We start from the raw sequence: 20789 nt of genomic DNA on the forward strand, positions 1-20789 counted from the left end.
TGTTCTTTGCATTTTGATTTTAAAAATGTTTTTTATATATCCTTTTGGTTCTCATGCCATATGGAAAGTTTGTGTCTACATGATGACTCCTATGATTTCTAGCCAAAAATACTTGCTTTTATGTGGAAGTGCTTCTCAGATTCTGAGGCAAATTGCAATGGGTCAAAGGGCTTTTGCCAGTGGAAGAAAGAAATTGTTCATTTTTGTTCTTACTGATACTTGAATATGCATACTTCATGGATTTCCTAATTTCTGCCTATAAAACTTAAGTAAATCCTGAATTCTTGGTATAGAAAGTTATGGCTGCTCCAGAAGATTTCAGATTCATGTTCCTAGACTTCGGTCTCCTTCCTGTCTGATAATAAATATGATTAAAACCCTAAAGATTGTAGTTATTCACAGAAATGAGAGCGAAAGAATAAAGTTTCAAAAGTGAAAATCCAAAAGAAAGAGACTTGAGATACAAGGAACTAAGAAAAGAGTCTGGAGTACATCTGTGAGGAACACACAACTAGAATTGTTTCTTAAAGATAAGGCTGTATTATGATGGGACACTTTGAAGGAAAATTAGAACCCTTTTCTGCTAAAAATGCACAGTGAAATATGACTGATAGAAATGTTTTCTAAAGCAGCTTTGCAAGCAGTGTGGATTGGGGCCAAGCCACGTTTGAACTGTTTCTGAAACCAGACAAATAGGCATTGTTTATCCTAGACTAGCCAGACTGTTTCAGATAACAGTTCCGTCAGAGCAACATTCATTTCTAGTCTTAATTAGTTTCCAGAATGATTGTAGAGAGAGGACGTTTTTCATCCACATCCTTTCTGACTCTCTCTTTCTTCTCTCCTCCGAATCCCCCTACTCTTCATCACACTGGAGTAATTGCAGCCATCATGTGCATGTGGAGCTAAACTGAGCCCTGGAAGAGTTGGTGTGCTGCACACCAGCAGAGCAAGGGCAGACTTAAAATGCTAATGCACTCCCTGTACTAACACTCCTGCTGTTCTACTGCTGATGAAGTCTGGTGCTGGAAGGTTTCTGGAAAAGGCTTGATAGTATACCTTTGTCTTGTTGTTAAGATACCGTATTAATTTGAACCAGATACAGTTTATTTCGGCCTTTAAAATGTCTATTCAGCACTTCCAGAGGCTTCTCACCAATAGATATTCTTTATTTCTGGCGTTTAAAGGAGAAAAAAGAGAAAAACCCCTTCTTATCTGAACTGATTGGTTGTTTTGTTTGTTTGTGTTGTCTTAATTCCTCTGTATCTTAGCACAAAGTGGAAGATTATTAATACCATGTTTTTCAAGTTGCAGCATTTCTAAAAGTGATAATCCCAAATTAGATTTGATTTTTACCTGCAAAAATAGTAGGGGCTGCTGTATGTGTTAAATAAGGCATTCAGAAGAGAGGCATCAGAAACCTTAGTCTTACTAAGAAAACAGATGAGTTGGCAAAAAGAAACATTTTTCTGTCCTGTGTATCAACAAATATTTGGTCATGTTGTCTTCCTAACCCCACCCACCAAGTTATTACTGAAAAATGTTATCTCAACTGGAAGGGAAGACAAGTTGTTAAGTAATTGTTAACAATATTTAGCAAAAGGGTTGTAAGTTTTTACTTCACTGTGTTAAGTTTTATTTATTTACGAGAATGTTAAGTCTTTAAATGCTTATAATCTGCAAATATGCACACCCACATGAGACAGAATGTGAACTTCAAGACAGGATTGAGAGAAATAATGAATTTAATAATTGGTTTTCTATCTTTGCAGAGTCTTGAAGCCAAGCTGTAGCCTGGTTTTCATTAGAAGGGGTTGGGTATGGTTGTATAGTCCAGGAGTTTTGCACAAATTTCTGTACGATAACAACGTAAGGGAAAAAACTGGGCTTGGCAAACCCTTTACAATATATGGGGAATTTTTGCATTATGTTACTTAATTGTTTTCTCTTTGAGACATTAACCACGTTTTAATATTTTTTTCTTCAATAAGCCAAGGACCGTTGTCATCCATAAGAGCAGCAATCAAGAGATGTAAGTTTACTTTTCCTTTTTGAGAACTGTAATATTGTAATATTGCTACATCTTTATTTTTAGTAACTGTTTAACTTGGTATGTGAAAACAAAGTAGCTGTAAGTAAGCAGAAAGCGGAGGGGCTGTAATTTCTCTCTTTTCGTTTTAGACCAGCTTTTTGTTCCTTCTGTCCAGTTACTAACACTTTCTTACTTATGCATTAATGCATCTGTGCACAGATGTGATCCACCTCTGAAGAGCTTGGGTTAGACATGCCCAATTTTTAGTTCATTTGACAAAATAGAAGATTGTTTTATTTTAGTAGAAATCTGCAGCAACTGGTTTTTCACTGTACTGGGAACAGAATTAGACTCATATACTGGGCTTGTTTTGGGAAATAAAAGATTGTTTATTAATCTTGAATGAAAGTCCAAACTCTTCTTCCCTGATTTCAGCTTTCAAGCCCTTTTCCCCTTTCCCTGCTCATGATGTTTCCAGGCAGAGAATTTCTTCAGATGCATCTTTCAAAGTATTTTATGCTGTCACTTTCTTCCATTTTTCAGTTTTATTTCCTTTCTGCCCATGACTTTAATTTCATATTAATGAAACAACCCTCAGGATTCTGCTATGGGGAAAAATAAATTAGTGTGTGTAGTACTGATTTGTTTTTCCTGGACCTATTAGTCAGGGACTCATTAGTGTGGATTAGATTGGAGGTAGTGAAAGGGCGTCATGAAAGCTTTACTCAGAGCAAGTCTGCATGATACAGTAGTTAAAATGCAACACTTCATTTGTGCTGTTGCTGCCACAGATGGAAACTGGAAAACAGAGAGCACCAGATCACAGAGGGCCTTTTGTGGTGGAGTCAGAATTGATTTACACTGCCTAAGCCTCAGTACCTTGCCAAACTGAGAAATCATCTAAGAGATCACTAAGCATTCAACATCTGTTTTTGAAAATGTAGTAGCAAGTGATTCTTTGTTTTGAGGCATAATCATGTAAAAATCTAGTCAAGAAGCTATGGCTTATGTTATTTACTTACTAGTATTAACATGTGAATAACTATGATGAAATATAAGTACCATGTGAATTATTCAGATAATAAGCTAGCAAAATAATATCCATGTACATAGCAAGGCACTGTATATGAAACTGTAGTTCTTTGTATGCCAGTACCCAGTGCTGTTAGGATCGACCTATATTAAGATGGATGCTGAATATTCCTAACTCCCCTTGCCATTAACCTGGAAAAAGTATGGTATTCTCTGGACAAGTGTATTTCCCTAACAGAGTTAGAAACTTGTCTTTCTTAATCCCAGATTCTCTGGGCTCTTATTCTCAAATTTCCATGAAACATGGTAAGTATGTACAGGGTTTCAACTTACCCACCTGAGGACAATGCTATGTATCACTTTGTTTTGATAAGTTTCACCCTGTCTTGTGGCCAAAGAGGGTTTATTTTCCTTTGTCACCCTGACCACAACTCCGGATAGAAAGACGGTGTCATTTTCAGTTGTTTGACTGCTCCATAGGGTTCAGAAAAGTGAGCCCAATGTAACTTGAAGGAAGCAAGCATGTGAACATGAGATCTGCTCAGGAGTAATATTTTGATCTCAACTCTTAAAAAGTTACCCCAGGATCTTTAATGATGGTCTCAGGCCTGGACACATCACTCTTAGCCAGCTCCCACTGAAATCAGTGAAACTATTTCCATTGATGCCAGCACAGCAACATGCAGAAGAATGCCAAAGAAAGTAGAAAGAGGCAAGCCAGATGCTGCACCAGTGAGACAAAAGGGAACAATGTTTTTGCTCACTCCTCCACTCTTCCAGACCAGGGTATTGTTAGGGAGCGGGGCTACAGAAGCAAGTGTCTTACCCTAAAATGTTGGAAGAATGTGTGGGCTTGCTCTGTTTTCCTTCTGTCCTAAGCAAATACATGGCTGAAGGAAGGATGTGTAACAGCTTGTATACACTCTGAGGCTGTGGCTTTCCATTTGGCAGTTTTGCAGCCATTTTTGGCTGGGGGTTTTGTTTGTTTTTAATTTTGTTTGTTTTGCTTGGGGACTTCCTAGGTTCTTTTGGCTCCCACTTTTTCCCAACCAGATCAATTCCATGACCTCATTCTCTTCCCCATCTGCACAAACATTTGGGCTGGCATAATGCAGGGAATGGTGCAGAGGCAGGAACATACAGCCCAAGGAAAGGTGTAGGAAGGAGTGAAGTGCCTTCATAAATCATGATTGTCAAATTTGGTTAAAACTACAGGCTTACTCTAAGGGTGTAGTTATGAAGATCTTATTCAGCAGCAATGGCAGCCTCTGTGGTGCCTAACAGATCAGCTGTGAAAAGGGTGTAAAGGACTACCCTGGGGGTGGGAAGAGGAATCCCTGTTACCGCTCGAGGTTATTTTTTTATCAGTTCTCTCCCTGAAGTTGTACGAAGAAGCACTGGAGCCAGGAAACAGAGGCAGGAAAGAGACTGCTGTTGGGGGTGGCATGTTCCTTCCCCTGTGCTGCTGGTGGTCTGAGCCCAAGGTGAGCAGGTTCAGGGAGGTAAACTGAGACAAAAACTGTACAGACAGTGGTTATTTTTTTATCACTGTGAACTCGCTGTGGGGTCACATGAGTGCTAACGTTCATTCAAGGGGAGTCAAAAATCCATGTTTGGAAGGGGAATTGGGCATCACCATCTCTTTAGCTACATTCAAGCGTTAAATCAGCCCAGCTGTAATGTCAGACAACCTAATATTTCCCTGAAGTGCCTGGTAACAGAACCAGAAAAGGAGCAAGACCTCCCCCTTGTGCCAAGAAACAGTTTGGGAGAAAACTCTCTTACTTCAGAGATACATAAAAATTCCGAGTTAGTTTGAACCTCCACATCTACAGAAATAGTCTAATCAGATGTTGGGTGAAATCAAGGCTCTTTTTTCTGATGTTGGTTTGAGGATTATCTGATTATTTTAGTGTTCCTTGAAGAAGGACCTGTCATGTAGCACCTTTGATATTGCAAAGACCGCAATCGTGGCCTCTTTCATGGGAGCGTTCTGTCAGTTCTTCAAACTGCATCACTTTGTAGGTAAGGGAGGGAGTGTTTGCCCACCCTTGAGGCTTTTCTTGAGAACTGTAATGAATAACCTGTATTCCTAGGCATCTATATAGTGAAACAAATAACTTCTCAGTCTTAATAGTCTCCATATTTCATAGGTTTTGTAGAGTGTCTAGCCTGGTTTTAGAAAGCATTGAAAGAAGGTGTGTTTTTAAATATTAGCACATGTCCTTGTTGTAGAAAGGCTTGGCCTATTAGAGGCTATCTTTCCAATCTTTAATGCAAAATTAAACTTGCTTTTTAAACACTCTGCAACAACAAAACTGTTCAATATTTCTTACAGATTTGCTAATGGAAGCATGGAAATAGTTACGCAGTTTGTACATTGTGGAGGCCCTCAGTGCTCACAACAGAACCTTATTTATCTCTGAGCAGATCCTTGAATTATCTTCAGTTGTCTTTGTATTGCCTTAAAAGGTTGCCTGAAAGACTGTAATTTCTATCCCAGCTCTCTTCCAAAGGCTCAAATCTGTGTGTCGGACTTCTGTTGCCACCAGCTTGTCTGTAGCATCAAAGTTTATGGGTTTGTGATATAATAGTGGTTGTACTTACACAGGCATTTTGATCCCATAGCTTAAAATGCCCCCTGCACCGTAAACTGTATGTATTTCAAATACAAATAACGTATTAAGTACACTTGAAAAGTAGGACCCAGAGAAGGAACAGTAGCAGAAAAAAATTTAAACATAAGTATGCAGCACAAATAGAGTACCCTGGGCCTGTGCACATTTAAAAATAATTGGAAAAAGCCCACTAAATGATTCTTCTGAGAAATCTGTACAAAAGAGGAATCTGTAAGTCGCTGAGCTGCCTTCTAATTACAGTATTACCATTAATCCTTTATGCTATACTAGGTTAAACACATTTAGATGCCTCATTGACACTAACAGAAATAAATAGCGACAATTGTAGGAGTTGATTTGATTCCCCCCCCCCTGCCCCTCACAAGACCAATAAAGTTATAAGATTAAAAAGTGAGGGGTTTGTGCACTGAGTTTCTTCTCCTACCCCTTCTGAAGCTACTTTGCTTGTTTTACTTGAATACCCCTAAGCATAAGCTTCTGGAAATGTTAGTGATTCTCACCCTGAGCATTTCTTGTTGAAGTTGAGAAACCAACTGTTTTCAGCTGTTAGTGTATAAACTAGCACTGAAATACATTTCCATTTACTCCCATGATGGAAGACGGGTTTTTTAAATCTTAAAACTGTCATAATTTGAAATCTGAGGGAAAAATTAATAGTATGCTTTTTCAAGGCAGTCTACAAAGGGAATGAAGAATGGACTTAAAGGATCGAAAGACCACAAGGCCAGAAAAATGGCTGCAGATTTTTTTTCTTGTGTTTTTTTTTTAAGTCAGGTGTGTACTATATTTTAACAAATCATGTCTTTTTTCATGTACTTTTTAATTTAAACTCATTTATTTGAAATGGTGAAGGAATAAAAGCTGTGCAAGTCTGGGGACAAGGATTATTTAGAAAGTTTATATTCTCTTTTCCTTAGCATTTGTGGAATACCTGAGAGCAGAAGATGCAGTAGCTTTCACCTCTGTTTCTACTGTGCTCTTAAGAGCTTCCAAAACAAAATATGTTCTAAAAGTGTGGTTGTAAAAAAATGTGACAGCAAAAATAGAGGAGATGTTGACAGAAGAAGGGCAGACCTTTGTCAGTGTCATTAAAAAATAAATGTTTATATTAAATGTTTATACACATGGAAGTAACTTGATTCCATAAATGCCTGAGAGATTTTTTTTTTTTCCAGAAAAATGAGTACATCCTGAAATGTACTCATTTCATTCTGAAATGGCTTGGACATTAGTCCTTTTAAAGAGACATGTTTATATATATATCGACTGGTAAAGTTAGTTTTATATAAATACTTTAAATGTGTTGTTTTCAAGAGAGCTTATTTGTTTACTTAAACTTTGGAGCTTGATGGATTACATAGATACCTCGCTGGGGTTTTTTTTGCCTATGTTAAGAAAGGAAAAAGGTCTTTCAGGCTTTTTTTAGGTTTTTCCTGTTTGTTTTAATAACTTTGATAAATAGAAGCACATTTAGAGTCTCACAGGAGGAAATAGCTTGTAGAATTTATCTAAAAATGAAGAAATAGTGAAGTAAGGCAACAGGTTTATCGATCCAGTTTTACGTGCCTCATTAATTAGCTTTTGTTTCTCCTGCCTTTATCATTGGTATTTGGCTATAACCCAAGCAGTTGTGTTGAATACATTTACCAAGAGAACACCTTCTTCCATCGTCTTTGCAAAAGTCATCTTGGTTTTGATTGGTTTGACTCAGTTTGGGGTTTTTCTCCTCTAGCGCGTGTGTTAGATCAGTGCTGTGGTGCGATCTCTGGAGAAGAAAGTGAAGGCAAGGTGTTTATTTACTTAGTCAAACAATTTTTATGGAACTGATTTAGATGTGAAATCATGCCCAAAGCTTTGAGGTGTGCCTATTACTGGGATCAACCTGCCTGCCCATACCTCTGTGGTAGGTGAGGGTATAAATTATGGGATCCCAACTTCTTTGCACCTATATCAAGTTCTCAATGTAACTCATTATTTTTGGAAGGGAGAAAAGGCAGACCCAAATGAACCCAAATTTTAAACTAGAAAAAGCATTCAAAGAGATTTGATTTCCCTCTCCTCATTCCCATGGTGGTTCCTTGTTGAGCCATACAGTGGACACTTCCATGTTCAGTTATATTCTTCATGGTTAATTTATTGCAAGGAAGACTTCTGAACAGCCACTGTTAAAATCAGCATGTGACTGGAAATAAAATGTACTTTTATTTTAATATTTTAAGACGCTATATTGTGAATAGACATTACAGTTTTCTCCTTACAACACTGGCACATGCACTATCCTTGCATGACTAACCCATTTGATCATGGCTTCTGGCACTCTGAAGCCTTGGTTTGTTCTCCTTCACCTCCTCTTTGTCTTCTGTAACCCCTTCTTTTTTTCCTCTAGCACTCATGAATAGTGCACATCCAAAATGCCCTGTCGAAGAGGTATGTCTGACACAACACTCTGCGACTCTTCAATCAAGTATGCTTTGCTGATTTCGGCTAATGATGCTGTGATGTTGCACAATTAGATGCTACCACTTCCTTAAATTGCACTTGCTATGCAAAAAATTTTTTCCCTTGGATAATTTGTTTTTCTCTCTAAAGAAATCCAAATGGAAATACAATGTGGCCATTGAAAAAAATTATTTGAATGTAAATATGACAAAATCAGAAAAGTGAAGAGGTCAGGATTTGCTTATTTTATGTACCTTGAAACACATGGTTTGAAAAAAAAAGAAAAGAAATGTTTCTGACTCTTAATCCACAAAAGATTTAAACTTTAGCAAATATCTAGCTGGGAACATTTAATATTTTCTTTTTCCATGAAGGAGGGTGAAATATCTTTTTAGGTTCTGTGCCTTAGTACCTTTCCCTTCTATAAAACAAACAGAAAGAGACATTAAATAAGATTAAAGAGCACATCTCAGAAATCATTCATCAAAAGGAAAAGCCAGATATGTTTAACGCTTCTTTTTGTTTAATTCCTGTATCGTTTTAATGAAAGGAGAAGTAGTTTCAACTCTAGGGTCCCCACAATGCAGAATATAGGAAGGTGTGGAAACAAAGAAGACAGGGGACAGGACCATCTCTCTTGGTGGTAACTTGGACACAGAGAGACTTAAAATTATTATGAAATTGCACTCTGAATATTTTTAAAACTTCTCATATTTAATACAAATAATTTTTTTTAAACTTGGCCAGTCTTAAAATCTGGGATTAAGATCAGATACTCTATGTTCTCCATTTCATTGATAGTGGATTGGTAAGGGCTCTGCTATTATCCTCATATTGGTGTGACAGTATATTTTAACCTCTTCAAAACTTTTGTTTCTTTTCTTCAAATAGCTTCTCGGACCTCTAGCCATAGTGATCAACAGAGGGATAGAAGGTATGATGCTGCTATTTATATTGCAATTAGATGTTACTGTAAAACTTGTTGGATTGTTTCACAGTATTACTTTTTATGTCTTTCTCCTCTAATTTCTTTTTTTTCCTTCTCTCTATCCTTTGTATGTTTAAAGTAGACTTGGAAAAAAATAGAAATACTTTGATTTTTAAAGTGCAATAGGTTAAGAGTTTGAGGAATTCTCTCATCAACTTTTGTATGTGTCCTCAAAAAGGGAATGCAACCAACCATCAAACCTCTGCAGAACTGTTTTATTTTCCTGACATCTATGTACGGGATCACTTCACAATGAAAATAAGCACACTTTCAAGCCTCCTTTCAGTTTCTCAAAGGATATTGAGAAAGGAGGTCACCGACCTGGATGGCTGGTGAACTGAGTCTGCCATTATTTTAGATGTGAAGGAACTGTACCCCTCTTTTTTTAAATTGTTTTTTAAATCATTTTAGAAATTATGCTTCTGCAGCTCTATTTCTGTCAGCAGACAGAAGATTCTGTAAGCAAATGCTTTATCTACTCACAAAAGTCCCTTTTCAAAGTGTTGTGTGAGATTCTGGATGGATCTGTGGTGCTCCAGGGACCACGGCCTGGGAGCATGGGCCAGCCCTGCAGCTGATGCTCTGAAATAGCTGGCACAGTAATAAACCAGGAGTGCTACCTATGGGTCCTTCACTGTCACAGAAGTCCCTGTAGTACTGGATGATGGAAGCAAATAGGCCCTGTCCCAAAGACTTTGTGAGGCTTGTTCTGCCCCACTTTAGCACCCTGGAAGGTTTCTCATGAGGTCTGAGGATACACAGATTTTTAGGTATCCAGCCAAGAAGCAGTTTTAATTACCCTACTGCTTTCAGATTGTAGCAGGGCAAGGGCAAACACATGATTAGTTCTGTTTATCCTGTGAAGACTGACTTCTGCCATCTAATTGAGTTACACTTGTGTTTAACTACTTTAAACATGTAAATTATTTCACTGAAGACAATAAACCTACTTTTTGGCTGAGGCATTTAATTAGGTGCTTTGAATGGAAGCCTAAGTGTTTGTTAGAAAGGTCAGGTAAGTTCCTTTGAAATCATGAAAAGACACCTTTGGTTAAATCAAAAAGACCTGATCTATTTTGATTTCCCATTCTGGGAAAATCTTGAACTGTTATACTTAAAAGAACTATTTTAAAATGTTTTAGGTAATTATTCCCCTTTGCCTTCATTTCCAGGCGTCCTGAAATTACAATAGTTGCTGCTGAACCCCTCCGGCCATCCTCCTGGTTTCCAGGTGCAAGTCCTGTCACTCCTCAAGGATTAGGATTCCCTTCTGCTTCATCTCATGCTCAGTGGAGGAGAAATGAGCATCTTCCAGCTGAGGTGAGCATGAATTTACATGAGGCGTGTTTGATTTACAAAGGTAAAAAGCTCATTAGGTTAGAAAGGAACAGTTTTGGCTTGCTCAGACTTTCATCACATTGAATAGAAGGCTATGACGGTGTTCTCTTCCTTGGTATATGTTAGTTTAGTATTTCTTAATTTATATGCCACTTTTTTTTTTTTTTTTAAGTATCGTATCTGGATGTACCTGAATATTTATCTCTCTTATTTTGTAGCTTCCGCCATCGTACGAGCAGGTGATAAAAGAAATCAATCAAGTGCAAGTCAATACAACAAATAACAATAATGCTGCTGCTCCTAGACATACCACTACTTCTGCAACACAAACTGACTTTCCAGAGGAACTAATCAACGCTTTGCCAGGAAGTAATGTAAAAACTAGTGTGCCTACACACTGGGTAGCTGCAGGCTGTCGAGGTGAGGCTGTTTTGGATTTCTCCTTGATGAAAACCTTACTCTGTCTCCTGAAGATGTACTTTATTGTTGGTCTGTGCAGCATTTAATATGAATAACAGTTAAATTTCTGTGAATCACTACTACTGTAAATTTCTGTGAAAATCCTTTCTTCTGAAAAGCTATCATTGCATTCAGACTGTAAGTAAATCTTGAAAGTTTTGTTCAATTCAGCCATAATGATAATCAGAACTTTGGGGCCAGAGGAGTTCAGATATCTTACCAAAATAGCAGCATATCATACATTCAGACTGAAAAGTGTACAAACCGAGCTGGGGATGCTACTGTACTCTTCTTTGGTATGGATTCTGTTTGCATGCCCCTCAATGCTGCAAGTTAACAGAAAGCTTTGAACTCAGCTTGTAGATACCATGCATTTCAGCAATCTTCAGCTTATTCCTGAAGTTTGTATATTTTTCCATTCATCTTTTTAGATGTTCTTTTTAGGAACGGAAGTGTATTTTTACAGCCACCAGGAGAGTTCTCAATGAAAGCCATCATGTTTACCATCCTGATGGCTGTCAAAAAATAACACAAATTAAATGTTCTGGAATAGATAAGTAAAACCTTTTCTTTTCTGTTAGCAGGGCAGAGTCCTCTTAAACCTCCTAGGCCTCCTTCATCTCTTCTGAGTAAGTCTCCTGCAGAAAATGAGAATCCTTTAATAGTCTTTGAAAATCCTGAAGGTCAGAGGTGCCAAGAAAATCCCAATGCTGTGATATGTCCCGTGCCAAAGCCAAGATCAAGAAGCAATCTCAGACCTGTGGTCAAAAGTACTGAAAGTAAGATAGACAGTGAAGAAGAAGCGAACCAGTCTAGTGCAAAACAGCAACAACTTTCAATTCAGCAGTCACCTCTTCTAGATGACAGCTTACTAGACAATCACTTGGTGATGGACAGCATGAGTACAGAAAGGAGCCAAAATAGTATTGTTTCAATGATCAAAGTTTTTGAACCCCAAGGAACTAATGATACCTCAGGATTATCAAAAAAGCCAGAAATTGCCCCTCGTTCATTCGTCCCAAGATCTGTTGCTACAAAGAAGCCAATAGTTGCTCCGAAGCCAGGGGTAGGCAGAATTTCAGAAGACTGGGATGCATGGACTGAAAGCAAATCAACACCTTCCAAGGAATTGCAGCCTCAGCCTGATTTAGTTGGGAGCAATGTTGTAACCAAACCTGAACTGCCAAAGAAGCCAAAACCAGGCCTTGTTAAAAGTAGCAGTAGTGATTTTCTTGATGCAAGGAGCGGATCAGTTGCAGAAAACAGTGATGGACAAAAGAGATTTCCTGTTCCTGCTCCAAGGCCTCTTGTTCCTAAAAAGTCATGTTACCCAGAAAATCCTGCCCTTTCTTTGGCCTCACTAAAACCGGTTGTTGCTCCTCCACGGCCTTCTGTATCTGCCCAAGAAAAAGTTTTAAAGTCTCTGGGGGAATTGTCGCCTGCAACCAACTCGTCAGCACCTGCTTTGCAAAATAAACTAGATGTGGAAGGAGATCTGATCAGTTTTGATGATGATGTTTTGCCCCTAAGTCCAGCTTGTGCAGTTAAAGATAGCATCAGTTCTGAAGCAGCAACAGGTAAGAAGAAAATTTTTTAAACTGTCACTATGGTTATTCTTTGCAGGTGTATCCTGTGTAAGTTATGCCTACCTGTCTTGTCAGGGTTTATGTGTGTGTAAGAAACTTTCGGTTTTCTATTATGTCAAGATCACTGGGAAATTACATGGATTTTGAGATTCAGGAGGTTTCAAGGCTATATAAATCTCAGACCTTGTCTGCTGGATATATTACATGATTACTAAAATAATGATAAAAGACTTGATGTTATATGCTAGATGTCACCTCCAGAATGTGTTGCAGTTCTCTCTGGGGAACTCGGGACAGCTTGTGTCTCACCATATAATGTGACTAATTTATTTATAGAGTGCCTTAAGTTCTGTAGTGGAAACCTAGTCATCTGAAGAAGGAGCAGTGCTTGTGGCATGTAGGAGCACTCCTGGTCAAACATACTGGGGTAGTCTGTCCATCTCACCAATGCCTACTTATTTTCTTTGTCCCATCTTTCTGTCTTGTCTTGTCACGTGAGTGCGTGCTTGTAACACAACTTCAGCTTCAGAGTTTTTTTAATAAATGAAAATAATTATGTCGTGTGGATAGATCAATTACTAAAGCTACGTTCCTTTCATAAACCTTGCTTGAAACTATTAGGCACTTGGTGTCAGGTTTTTTTAGTACTGTTTTAAGTAGTCTAAGACACAGGTGGGTATTGGGCTGTCATTACATTTTATAGCAATCGGTTTTGGCCTCTTAATATTCAAGTATGTCCTGGTTTAGCCCCATTGGAATCCAGGGAGTGTTCTGTTTTAAAGCAGAGGGTGTGTCAAACAAAATGCTTGTTTAAGGAACTAGCTTTCATTTTTAATTTTTATTACTTTTAATTTTTTTTTTTAACCTCATCTACTGGGTTTGCATGGTTTTGGTACTGGGGGGCCTACAGGGGTGGCTTTTCTGAGAAGCTGGCAGAAGCTTCCCCCATATCTGACAGGTGGGAGGGGTCCCATGCTGAAATAGGGGAAGAGTGTGGGAAGTCCTGATGCCTTAGGTTTTAACTTTTTTATTTTTCAAATCCTGTACTGCCTAGTGTGTAACTCTGAAGTTTCGTGTGGCCTGTTAGTTGCTGTTCTCTCATGCTGCTTAGACATAACAAAGTCTGTCTAGGTTTGCTCTTCAAGGACACCTCAATTGTCCCAGGCCCCAAAATGTGTAAACTAAAAGCCTCTGAAGAGGAGGGACAAACTTGGGGTAATTACATCATTAACTGATGTAATAATTGGAGAATTGACCCTGGTATGCAAATGGACCAAACTTATAAAAGTGTGAAGAACCTGTGACCCAGGGTCCATCTTGGGTGTAGCCTTTTGACTGCCCAGGGTGTACACCTCAAGTTTGTACCCCCCCTTCTAGGCTTTAGTTTACACATTTTGGGGCCTGGTGTCCTTGAAGTGCAAACCTAGAGAGGTTTGTTATGTCTGACCAGCATGAGAGAGCAGCAGCTAACAGGCCACACGAAACTTCAGAGCTACACACTAGGCAGTACAGGATTTGAAAAATATAAGAGTCAAACCTTAAGGCATCAGTCATCCCTGGATGAGGAAGGAGCAGCAGAGACAACATGTGATGAACTGACCACAGCCCCCATTTTCATCCCCCTGTGCTGCTTCAGCGAGGAGGTGAGAAAATGGCAAGTGGAGACTGGAAAGAAGGGAGGGGTGGGAGTAAGTGTTTTAAAGATTTGGATTTATTTCTCATTACCCTTCTCTGATTTGATTGGTAATAAAGTCAAATAATGTTTCCCCAAGTCAGGTCTGTTTTGCCATGACGACAGCTGGTGAGTGATCTCTCCCTGCTCTTATCTCGAGGACCAAGAGCATTTTGTTACATTTTCTCTCCTTCTTCATTGGAGGAGTGGAGTGATAGAGTAGCTTTGGGGGGCACCTGACATCCAGCCAGGGTTAACCCGCCACACATCATTTATCATCTTAACTTTCAGAAAGGAGAAGTGTAGATGCTGTGTAGTTGTCACAGTAAATCAATATTAATGATTGTCAACAAATGCAATTTCTTCACAGTTCATGAATTACACTGTTAGATGAGGTTCCAATTTGTTATTGTTTCTCCTCTGTATTGTCATAAAAGCCCCAAGGCAGACGTAGAAAGTTCTCTTAAAGTTTTAAATTGTTAAGATTGGTACGTATAGACATGCAGTTCTCAGGGAAGCTTATAAAAGCGGTGAAAATAAGGCAACAAAAGATCCTGCAGTAGAGGTGGTTATCTCCACATGGATACAAGTCCATTTTTTCTTGGGCTGACGGATTCCAGAAACACTGCAAAAATATTACCAAGACTGAAAGGAGGCAGGAGTACAGGGTGACTGGAGAGGTGTTTTGTACTTATGTCAAGGAAATGTATGGCCGATGGTGTCGAGGTGGGAACAGAGGCATAATCATTGTGTCTGGGGACTGGAGTCATGGAACAGACACTGTACATGTGGATGGTTTTAGAAGAAAAGCCATATAGAGTAAAACTTTTGTAGTTTCAGCCATTTTATTTTGATTAATTGATGTAACAAAGAGAAGGAAAATGTACCTGTTCTAAGTAGCAGGCAAGAAAAGAGAATATTTACATTTTGAAAATGCATAAAAAGGAGAATCGTATTTTGGCTATGTACACTAAAAGACAGACTTGCCCCCAGCCTGGAAAAATTAAATAACATTAATTCTTCCATTAAATCAGAGGTTGAATGATCACAAATTAAAATCACCTGAGAAAAACAATTTCCATGCTGAAGTGAGAAGAATGTCATTCTTACTCTTTCTGGTTGGTGCCCTAGGTGTTACTCTTCATTTAATTAAGAAGAAAATGCTTTCCATTCTCATGGTTAACAGAGGAATTATTCAGATAGCAGCTTCCTGACTTCTTAAGTCACTTGTCCGTCATTTTATTCGTTCAATAAAATGTCATCTTTGCTGCCATCACTTCTTGCCTACTAAAGAGAAAAAGGTATGGCAGCATTACCACTTTATTACACTGTAAAATTAGGATTAATTCCAGATTTTTGCTGGCATTTTTAAGCTCAAGATCATATTCTGTACCCTGGATAACTAATACTGTGCAATGTCTTGACGGAGCTTCCACAAGAACAACACTGGCTCTCTGAAAATGAGGCAACACAGAGCACTAACACTAGCTATTTCTCATGTTCCCGTAGGAACAGCTTAGGATTTACAAGATGAATCCATGGTAAAATGTTTTGTGAAGGCAGGAAGAGAAGCTCTAATCTTGCTCCCAGTTCCACAGAGCTTTGCATTTCTTAAATATTTGTCATTGTCATTACTTAGCAAAATGACAGTGCTCTGCTTGTTGTTATGGCAACCCTAGGAAAGGGAGAAGGCTTTATGCAGTGGCATTGGAAACCAAGCACCAACACCTTGTTTGTCAGAGAGCAGTGTTACATCGCATATTGCAGCATTGCCAGGGCTTCCTTTTGTCTGATACGGCACCAGTGTGTTAGGCCAATGTAAACAGAACTGGGGATCAATCCCTGCTCCTGCTGACTCCTGCTGTGAAAGGAAGAAGGGAAAGTTTTCAGTGGATGATGAGGAGGGCACAGAAGGCAGAAGTTGAAGTGAGCATATGAATGAAAAGGTGAAACAGGCAAAACGAAGTTCAGAGTCTCCACAGCAATTTAATTGACTGATGAAGGACATCAGCTTCCTCTAACAGAAGGCTACGACCTCCACAGTGAAAGATATTTGAATACTGTATATATGCTGAGGTCAACAGTGATGGCAACAAACCAGTTTCGTTTCACCAGTTTAAATGTCAGTGTTTAACTGGTAGTTTAACTACCAAAACTATCTGAATGATTCTCTTTCAAGTTTACCTCAAGCAATCCCATGAGTTTTGTCAGTGTTTGACAGCATCTCCAACAGCACAGCCATTACCTAAGTGAATTTGCCCTTAGCCAAACATCAATGATTTTATCCTTGTCCAGCCTGTATGAAGAGGGGAATTGTTCTCATGCAAATAGAGACTCTGGATACTGAGATTTCTTTTAAAGCTTTCAACATCCAGTCAGAGAGTTGAAGTCTATGAGAGCTTTGGAAGCTCAACAGCTGCAAAATTCAGAGGTGAACTGTGACAGAATCTTGCAGCCAACTCATGATGCTAGCCCAAGGGAAGTGCCAGGAAGGAGAAGTCAGGAATGACAAATCTCTAGAACTGCTATGTCATCAGCCAAAACTGATGCCAGTTTTAAGCGCCATAATTTTGGACTCAAAGGCTAATGTTCAAAGCTGTTTGTATACTAATGAAATTGCTTCTATTTAAGTCAGTCATTTAGAACATGAAGGCATCTGTTTGGGACTCTACACCTTGAGGTTCTAATGCTTTGATGATTGTTGTGATATTTTGGATCATCTGGGATACTTCTGCATTTCTTTCATGATAACAGGGATTTGTGCAGTTCCTGAAGGTTAAAAGTTTTGGTAATCTATCAGGTGGGCTCAATTCTCTATTACCCATTTTTACAATGGCTTGGAAATTAAATCCTAGTGCAAGTTTGTGTAAATATCACAGCTTCAGAACACCCATGGTTTTACCTGTGACTTGTATTAGTTGCTATGTCAAAGCATGTAGTGTGCCTGTTTGCTAAATGTTGTGAGAATGTATGTTTTGGACAAAGAAAATCAGGTAATGGTGCATTCACAGCACACATTTAAATTAAAACTTGGGGGTGATCTTGCTACAGTGTTTGTATTCCTTTTTGCATGTGGGGAGCTCTTCTTCCTTCTCTCTTCTTCCTTCTCTCTGAAACAGCATATAATTCACTGCTCTGTGCCTGACATAGTAGAGCTCAATTTAAACCAGATGCTTTGAAAAGTAGTTCAGAGATTGCCTTACCTTACCAGCAGGAGACAGCTCACATTTCAATATCTTCATTACGTTCAGGTTGAACAGTAGTACGACTACTGCACTTCTTAATTGTCTTATCTATCTGTCTGTCTGTCAGACTACTTTGTCATAGTATAAAGGTTCATTTCTGTCTGTCCGCTGGGAAAAAACCCAACCAAACCAGTGCTGCTATCCATTTATGTGTATTGTTGCTTCTTATGGCGTGAATGGTGGCATTTGTGTGACATTATAGACAATTCAGAAAAACTGCTGCTTGAGTAACTGCAGATTTGTCTGCAGTGGGCATATTGCCCAGCTGCTTGATTTTAATTGCTTCCTCAGAAAAGAAAAGAAAAGGAAAAGGAGAAGAAAAAAAGAAAAGAAAAAAGGGAAGGAAAAGAGAAAAGACAGAAATACTTCTAACTGGTAGATTAGTCCAGACATATCTTCAAAATAATGCAGCTTTTCTTAAGGTTCAGCTGTGTTTCTGATGACTCTTTTTGTGGTTATTTTCAAGACACCAGTCTCCTCTTTTACCTACTGACAAATTATCACCCCCAGAAAAGAATGAGCTGTCTCATCCATTTTAATCTCCTCATTGGCATAAACCCCTGTAAAAACAGTTTTACCTGAAGACATGCTCTTGTGGAGTTTTGGAGGTTGGGGGCTGTGCTGTGTCCTGTTGTTTCTGCTGCCAGGTCGGCAGTCTCCAGCAAAAGTGATAACAAGCATCCATCCATCCAACTCTTCAGTCACTACAGATGCTTGCTTAGTGAGTATAAATTGGAGCCTTCAAGGACCTTGAAAGTTGGCCCAGGAGAGGGTCTTATACCTAGGCTCAGGAAACAAATAAGGTTTTTAAATCATAGCTACATAATAGATGAGTAGTCCTTTAGGCTGTCAAATGCAAATTAGTTTGGTTTTGAATTCCAGGTCTATAGATGCTGTGAAGTAACACACAAGTAATAATGTTCTTAATAAGATCTGTCGTCTCTGATGATTAAATCTGTTTATCTTGCAATACTTAAAACACAGATATCCTTTGTTCAGAAAGTTTGTCAAATAACAACAAAATGCTTATTTAAAAGAAAATCTTTATAGAAAAACCTTTTTTTTTCCTTTGCTGAAAGCATGTGAGATTCTTGAAAGGGAGCAGATGGTATTTTAAACAACATTATAAATTACCTTGTCCTTCATATTTTCAATTTAAAAAAAAAAGATTTTGTATATCCAACTGCTTTCCATTACCTGCTTTGGAAATTTCCAGCTTGCCTGTTTTGGGGCACTTGAATCTCTTGGCAATAAAAAGTCATTCATTCACCTGGCAAGAATGGACAAAGCCATGTTTCTTAATCTTCAGGGTAATTTGGGGGTATATTTTCTTTGTCACCCATTCTGTGTCCAAATACCCTCCGGCATCCAATTTTTGAAGTCAGACCAGGTTACACAACCAATTTCTAGCAACGTGCCCTCACAGCTGACCTGGTCTGGGCAGGAGGTTTGATTAGAGATCTCCTGAAGGCTCTTGCAATTTGGACTATCCCAGTCTTACTTCAGCTAACAAACTAGATTGGTGGTAGAGGAGTAGCCTCCAAAATCTCCCATAATAGCTCATGCTGCTGTGTGCCAACAGCAGTGTAATTTCCATCACCCTTACTAGTACAGATGAACTATGAACCAAATGGTTATGCTTTTAGATACACACAGGTACAAAGTGTGGGCATTCCCACACTTTGAGAGAGAAGTGCTGAAAGCTCGGAAAAGGTCCATCTATATCTCTCTATATGTGCAAGTTGTATGCCTGTAGTTTTCAACAAGTACATTTAAGTCAAGTCTTCTGTGGCATGTCTTGGCAAATTTTTTTCTATACCTTCCAGAGAATAAAAAACTCTATATATAAATTCTTTGTGCACTTTGGTGGCACTGATGGCTAGGGTCTTTCTGCAAAGCAGATTTGCTTGCCTCTCCTCCAGCTTTAAGTCTGAAGCAGTACTAAGTCTCCTTGCAAATAATACTGCATTCCTTTTATTTGAATGAGCTGGTCTAGTCTCCTAGCATTAAGAGAATAGTGAGAAGCCTGAGTGTCACCTGAACTTACTTTCAGGTTATGCACAGATCAGACGCTGAAAGAACCTGCGTCTCATTCTCTCTTTTTTAAAATTATTTTTATTTTTTTATTTTCCAGTCTGTTAAAGGTTACAGTCAAGATGAGATCATGGCAACGTTCCATGCAGAGGGAGCTGTAAATTGCGTATTTTGTGAAAGGTGGTGTAGTCCATATTATTCTCTCTGTGTCAGAAATCCATTTCTGAATACAGTGAACTGTTAATTTTCTTGATGAAAAATACGGTGGAAAGCAGATTGGTAAAATCACTGATGCTGGAATTTAGATACGATACCTGTCTAATACATCTCTTTATAGTTGTAAATAGGTTGAGATTTAAAATGTCTGAGTGAACATCAGACTTTCGATTGTGGCATTTCACAGTGTTTCTTGATCATGAACCTCATTCTTTGGAGTGTTATCTGTCAGGTTTCCATTGAATCTCTGGCTATATTACTAGGAGGGGCCTATTGTTGAGAATGTTCCCCCAAGTGTGCATTGATTATGCTTCCATAAACACCAGAGTGCTTTCACAGGGCTAGGTTTTAATAAAACCATTTGTTGATGAGGTCTGTTCCTGTTCTCAGTTCCTGGAAGACTGTGGTAACAATACTATTCTGTGTGAAGAGAATGTGTGAGTGTTGCCTTTAACAGCTGATTTAGGCTTTTAAATTAAACTTCGAAAGTAGACACAGTTGCATACTTCTGTAGTGACAAGTGTCATAATATCAGCATCCACACCTTTGTACTCCATTGTTCTCCTGTGTACTGAGTACTTCTTGCAGGACTGAGCATCTTCACAACAGATAGTACTAGTCTGGGCTTTTAGCTTTCCACTTACTATTTGTTTGGAGATTCCCATTACTGCTGCTGAGGTATCTCTTACCACTTAAAGACTACCAATAAATATTTCAGGAAGATACCCATTTGTCCTTCTTGCATGGGCAAAACCTACTGCTTCTTCTGTAACGTCCTCATTTTTAAGCAAGGGTGGTGTATGAGAATGGGGGGGGCTGAAAGGTTGTTTCTCCAAAACTGTTACAAGAAAGGAGATTATGTATGGTTTATTTGAATATGCGGCTTTCATTTGTCTTTCCTGCAAACAAGCACACTAATATATGTTATCACATAAACCTTTGAAACAGAAGCTCTAGAAAAATGAGACTAAGGAAGACAGAGACTTTAAGCATCACTGTAAAACTTCAATAAAAAAAAATCAGTAGAAGTCTGATATGTGTTATGAAAAATTACTTGCAGATTAATTTCCTTGAGCTGAGAAGCTTTAAATGAGTATATTAACAATTCT

At 38.6% G+C, this 20789-nt stretch overlaps 1 protein-coding gene across 3 annotated transcripts in view; it reads left to right on the top strand.

Annotated features, from left to right (window-relative positions):
• The window catches only part of SH3D19 (SH3 domain containing 19), an 85025-nt gene that overhangs the window by 39207 nt on the left and 25029 nt on the right, over positions 1-20789 (top strand). Inside the window, exons 3-8 of one of the 3 annotated variants that reach the window (XM_082281403.1) lie at positions 1992-2032; positions 8090-8130; positions 9034-9076; positions 10303-10450; positions 10687-10888; positions 11509-12504. In XM_082281403.1, coding sequence (XP_082137529.1) covers positions 8115-8130; positions 9034-9076; positions 10303-10450; positions 10687-10888; positions 11509-12504 — 1405 coding nt within the window. In that variant the 5' untranslated portion in view covers positions 1992-2032; positions 8090-8114. The remainder of the gene's footprint in view (positions 1-1991; positions 2033-8089; positions 8131-9033; positions 9077-10302; positions 10451-10686; positions 10889-11508; positions 12505-20789) is intronic. The other 2 variants (XM_082281401.1, XM_082281402.1) reach the window with 2 other exon arrangements.

The sequence above is a fragment of the Coloeus monedula genome (assembly GCF_965178545.1).
Source record: "Coloeus monedula genome assembly, chromosome: 5".
Taxonomy (NCBI): Eukaryota; Metazoa; Chordata; class Aves; order Passeriformes; family Corvidae; genus Coloeus; species Coloeus monedula.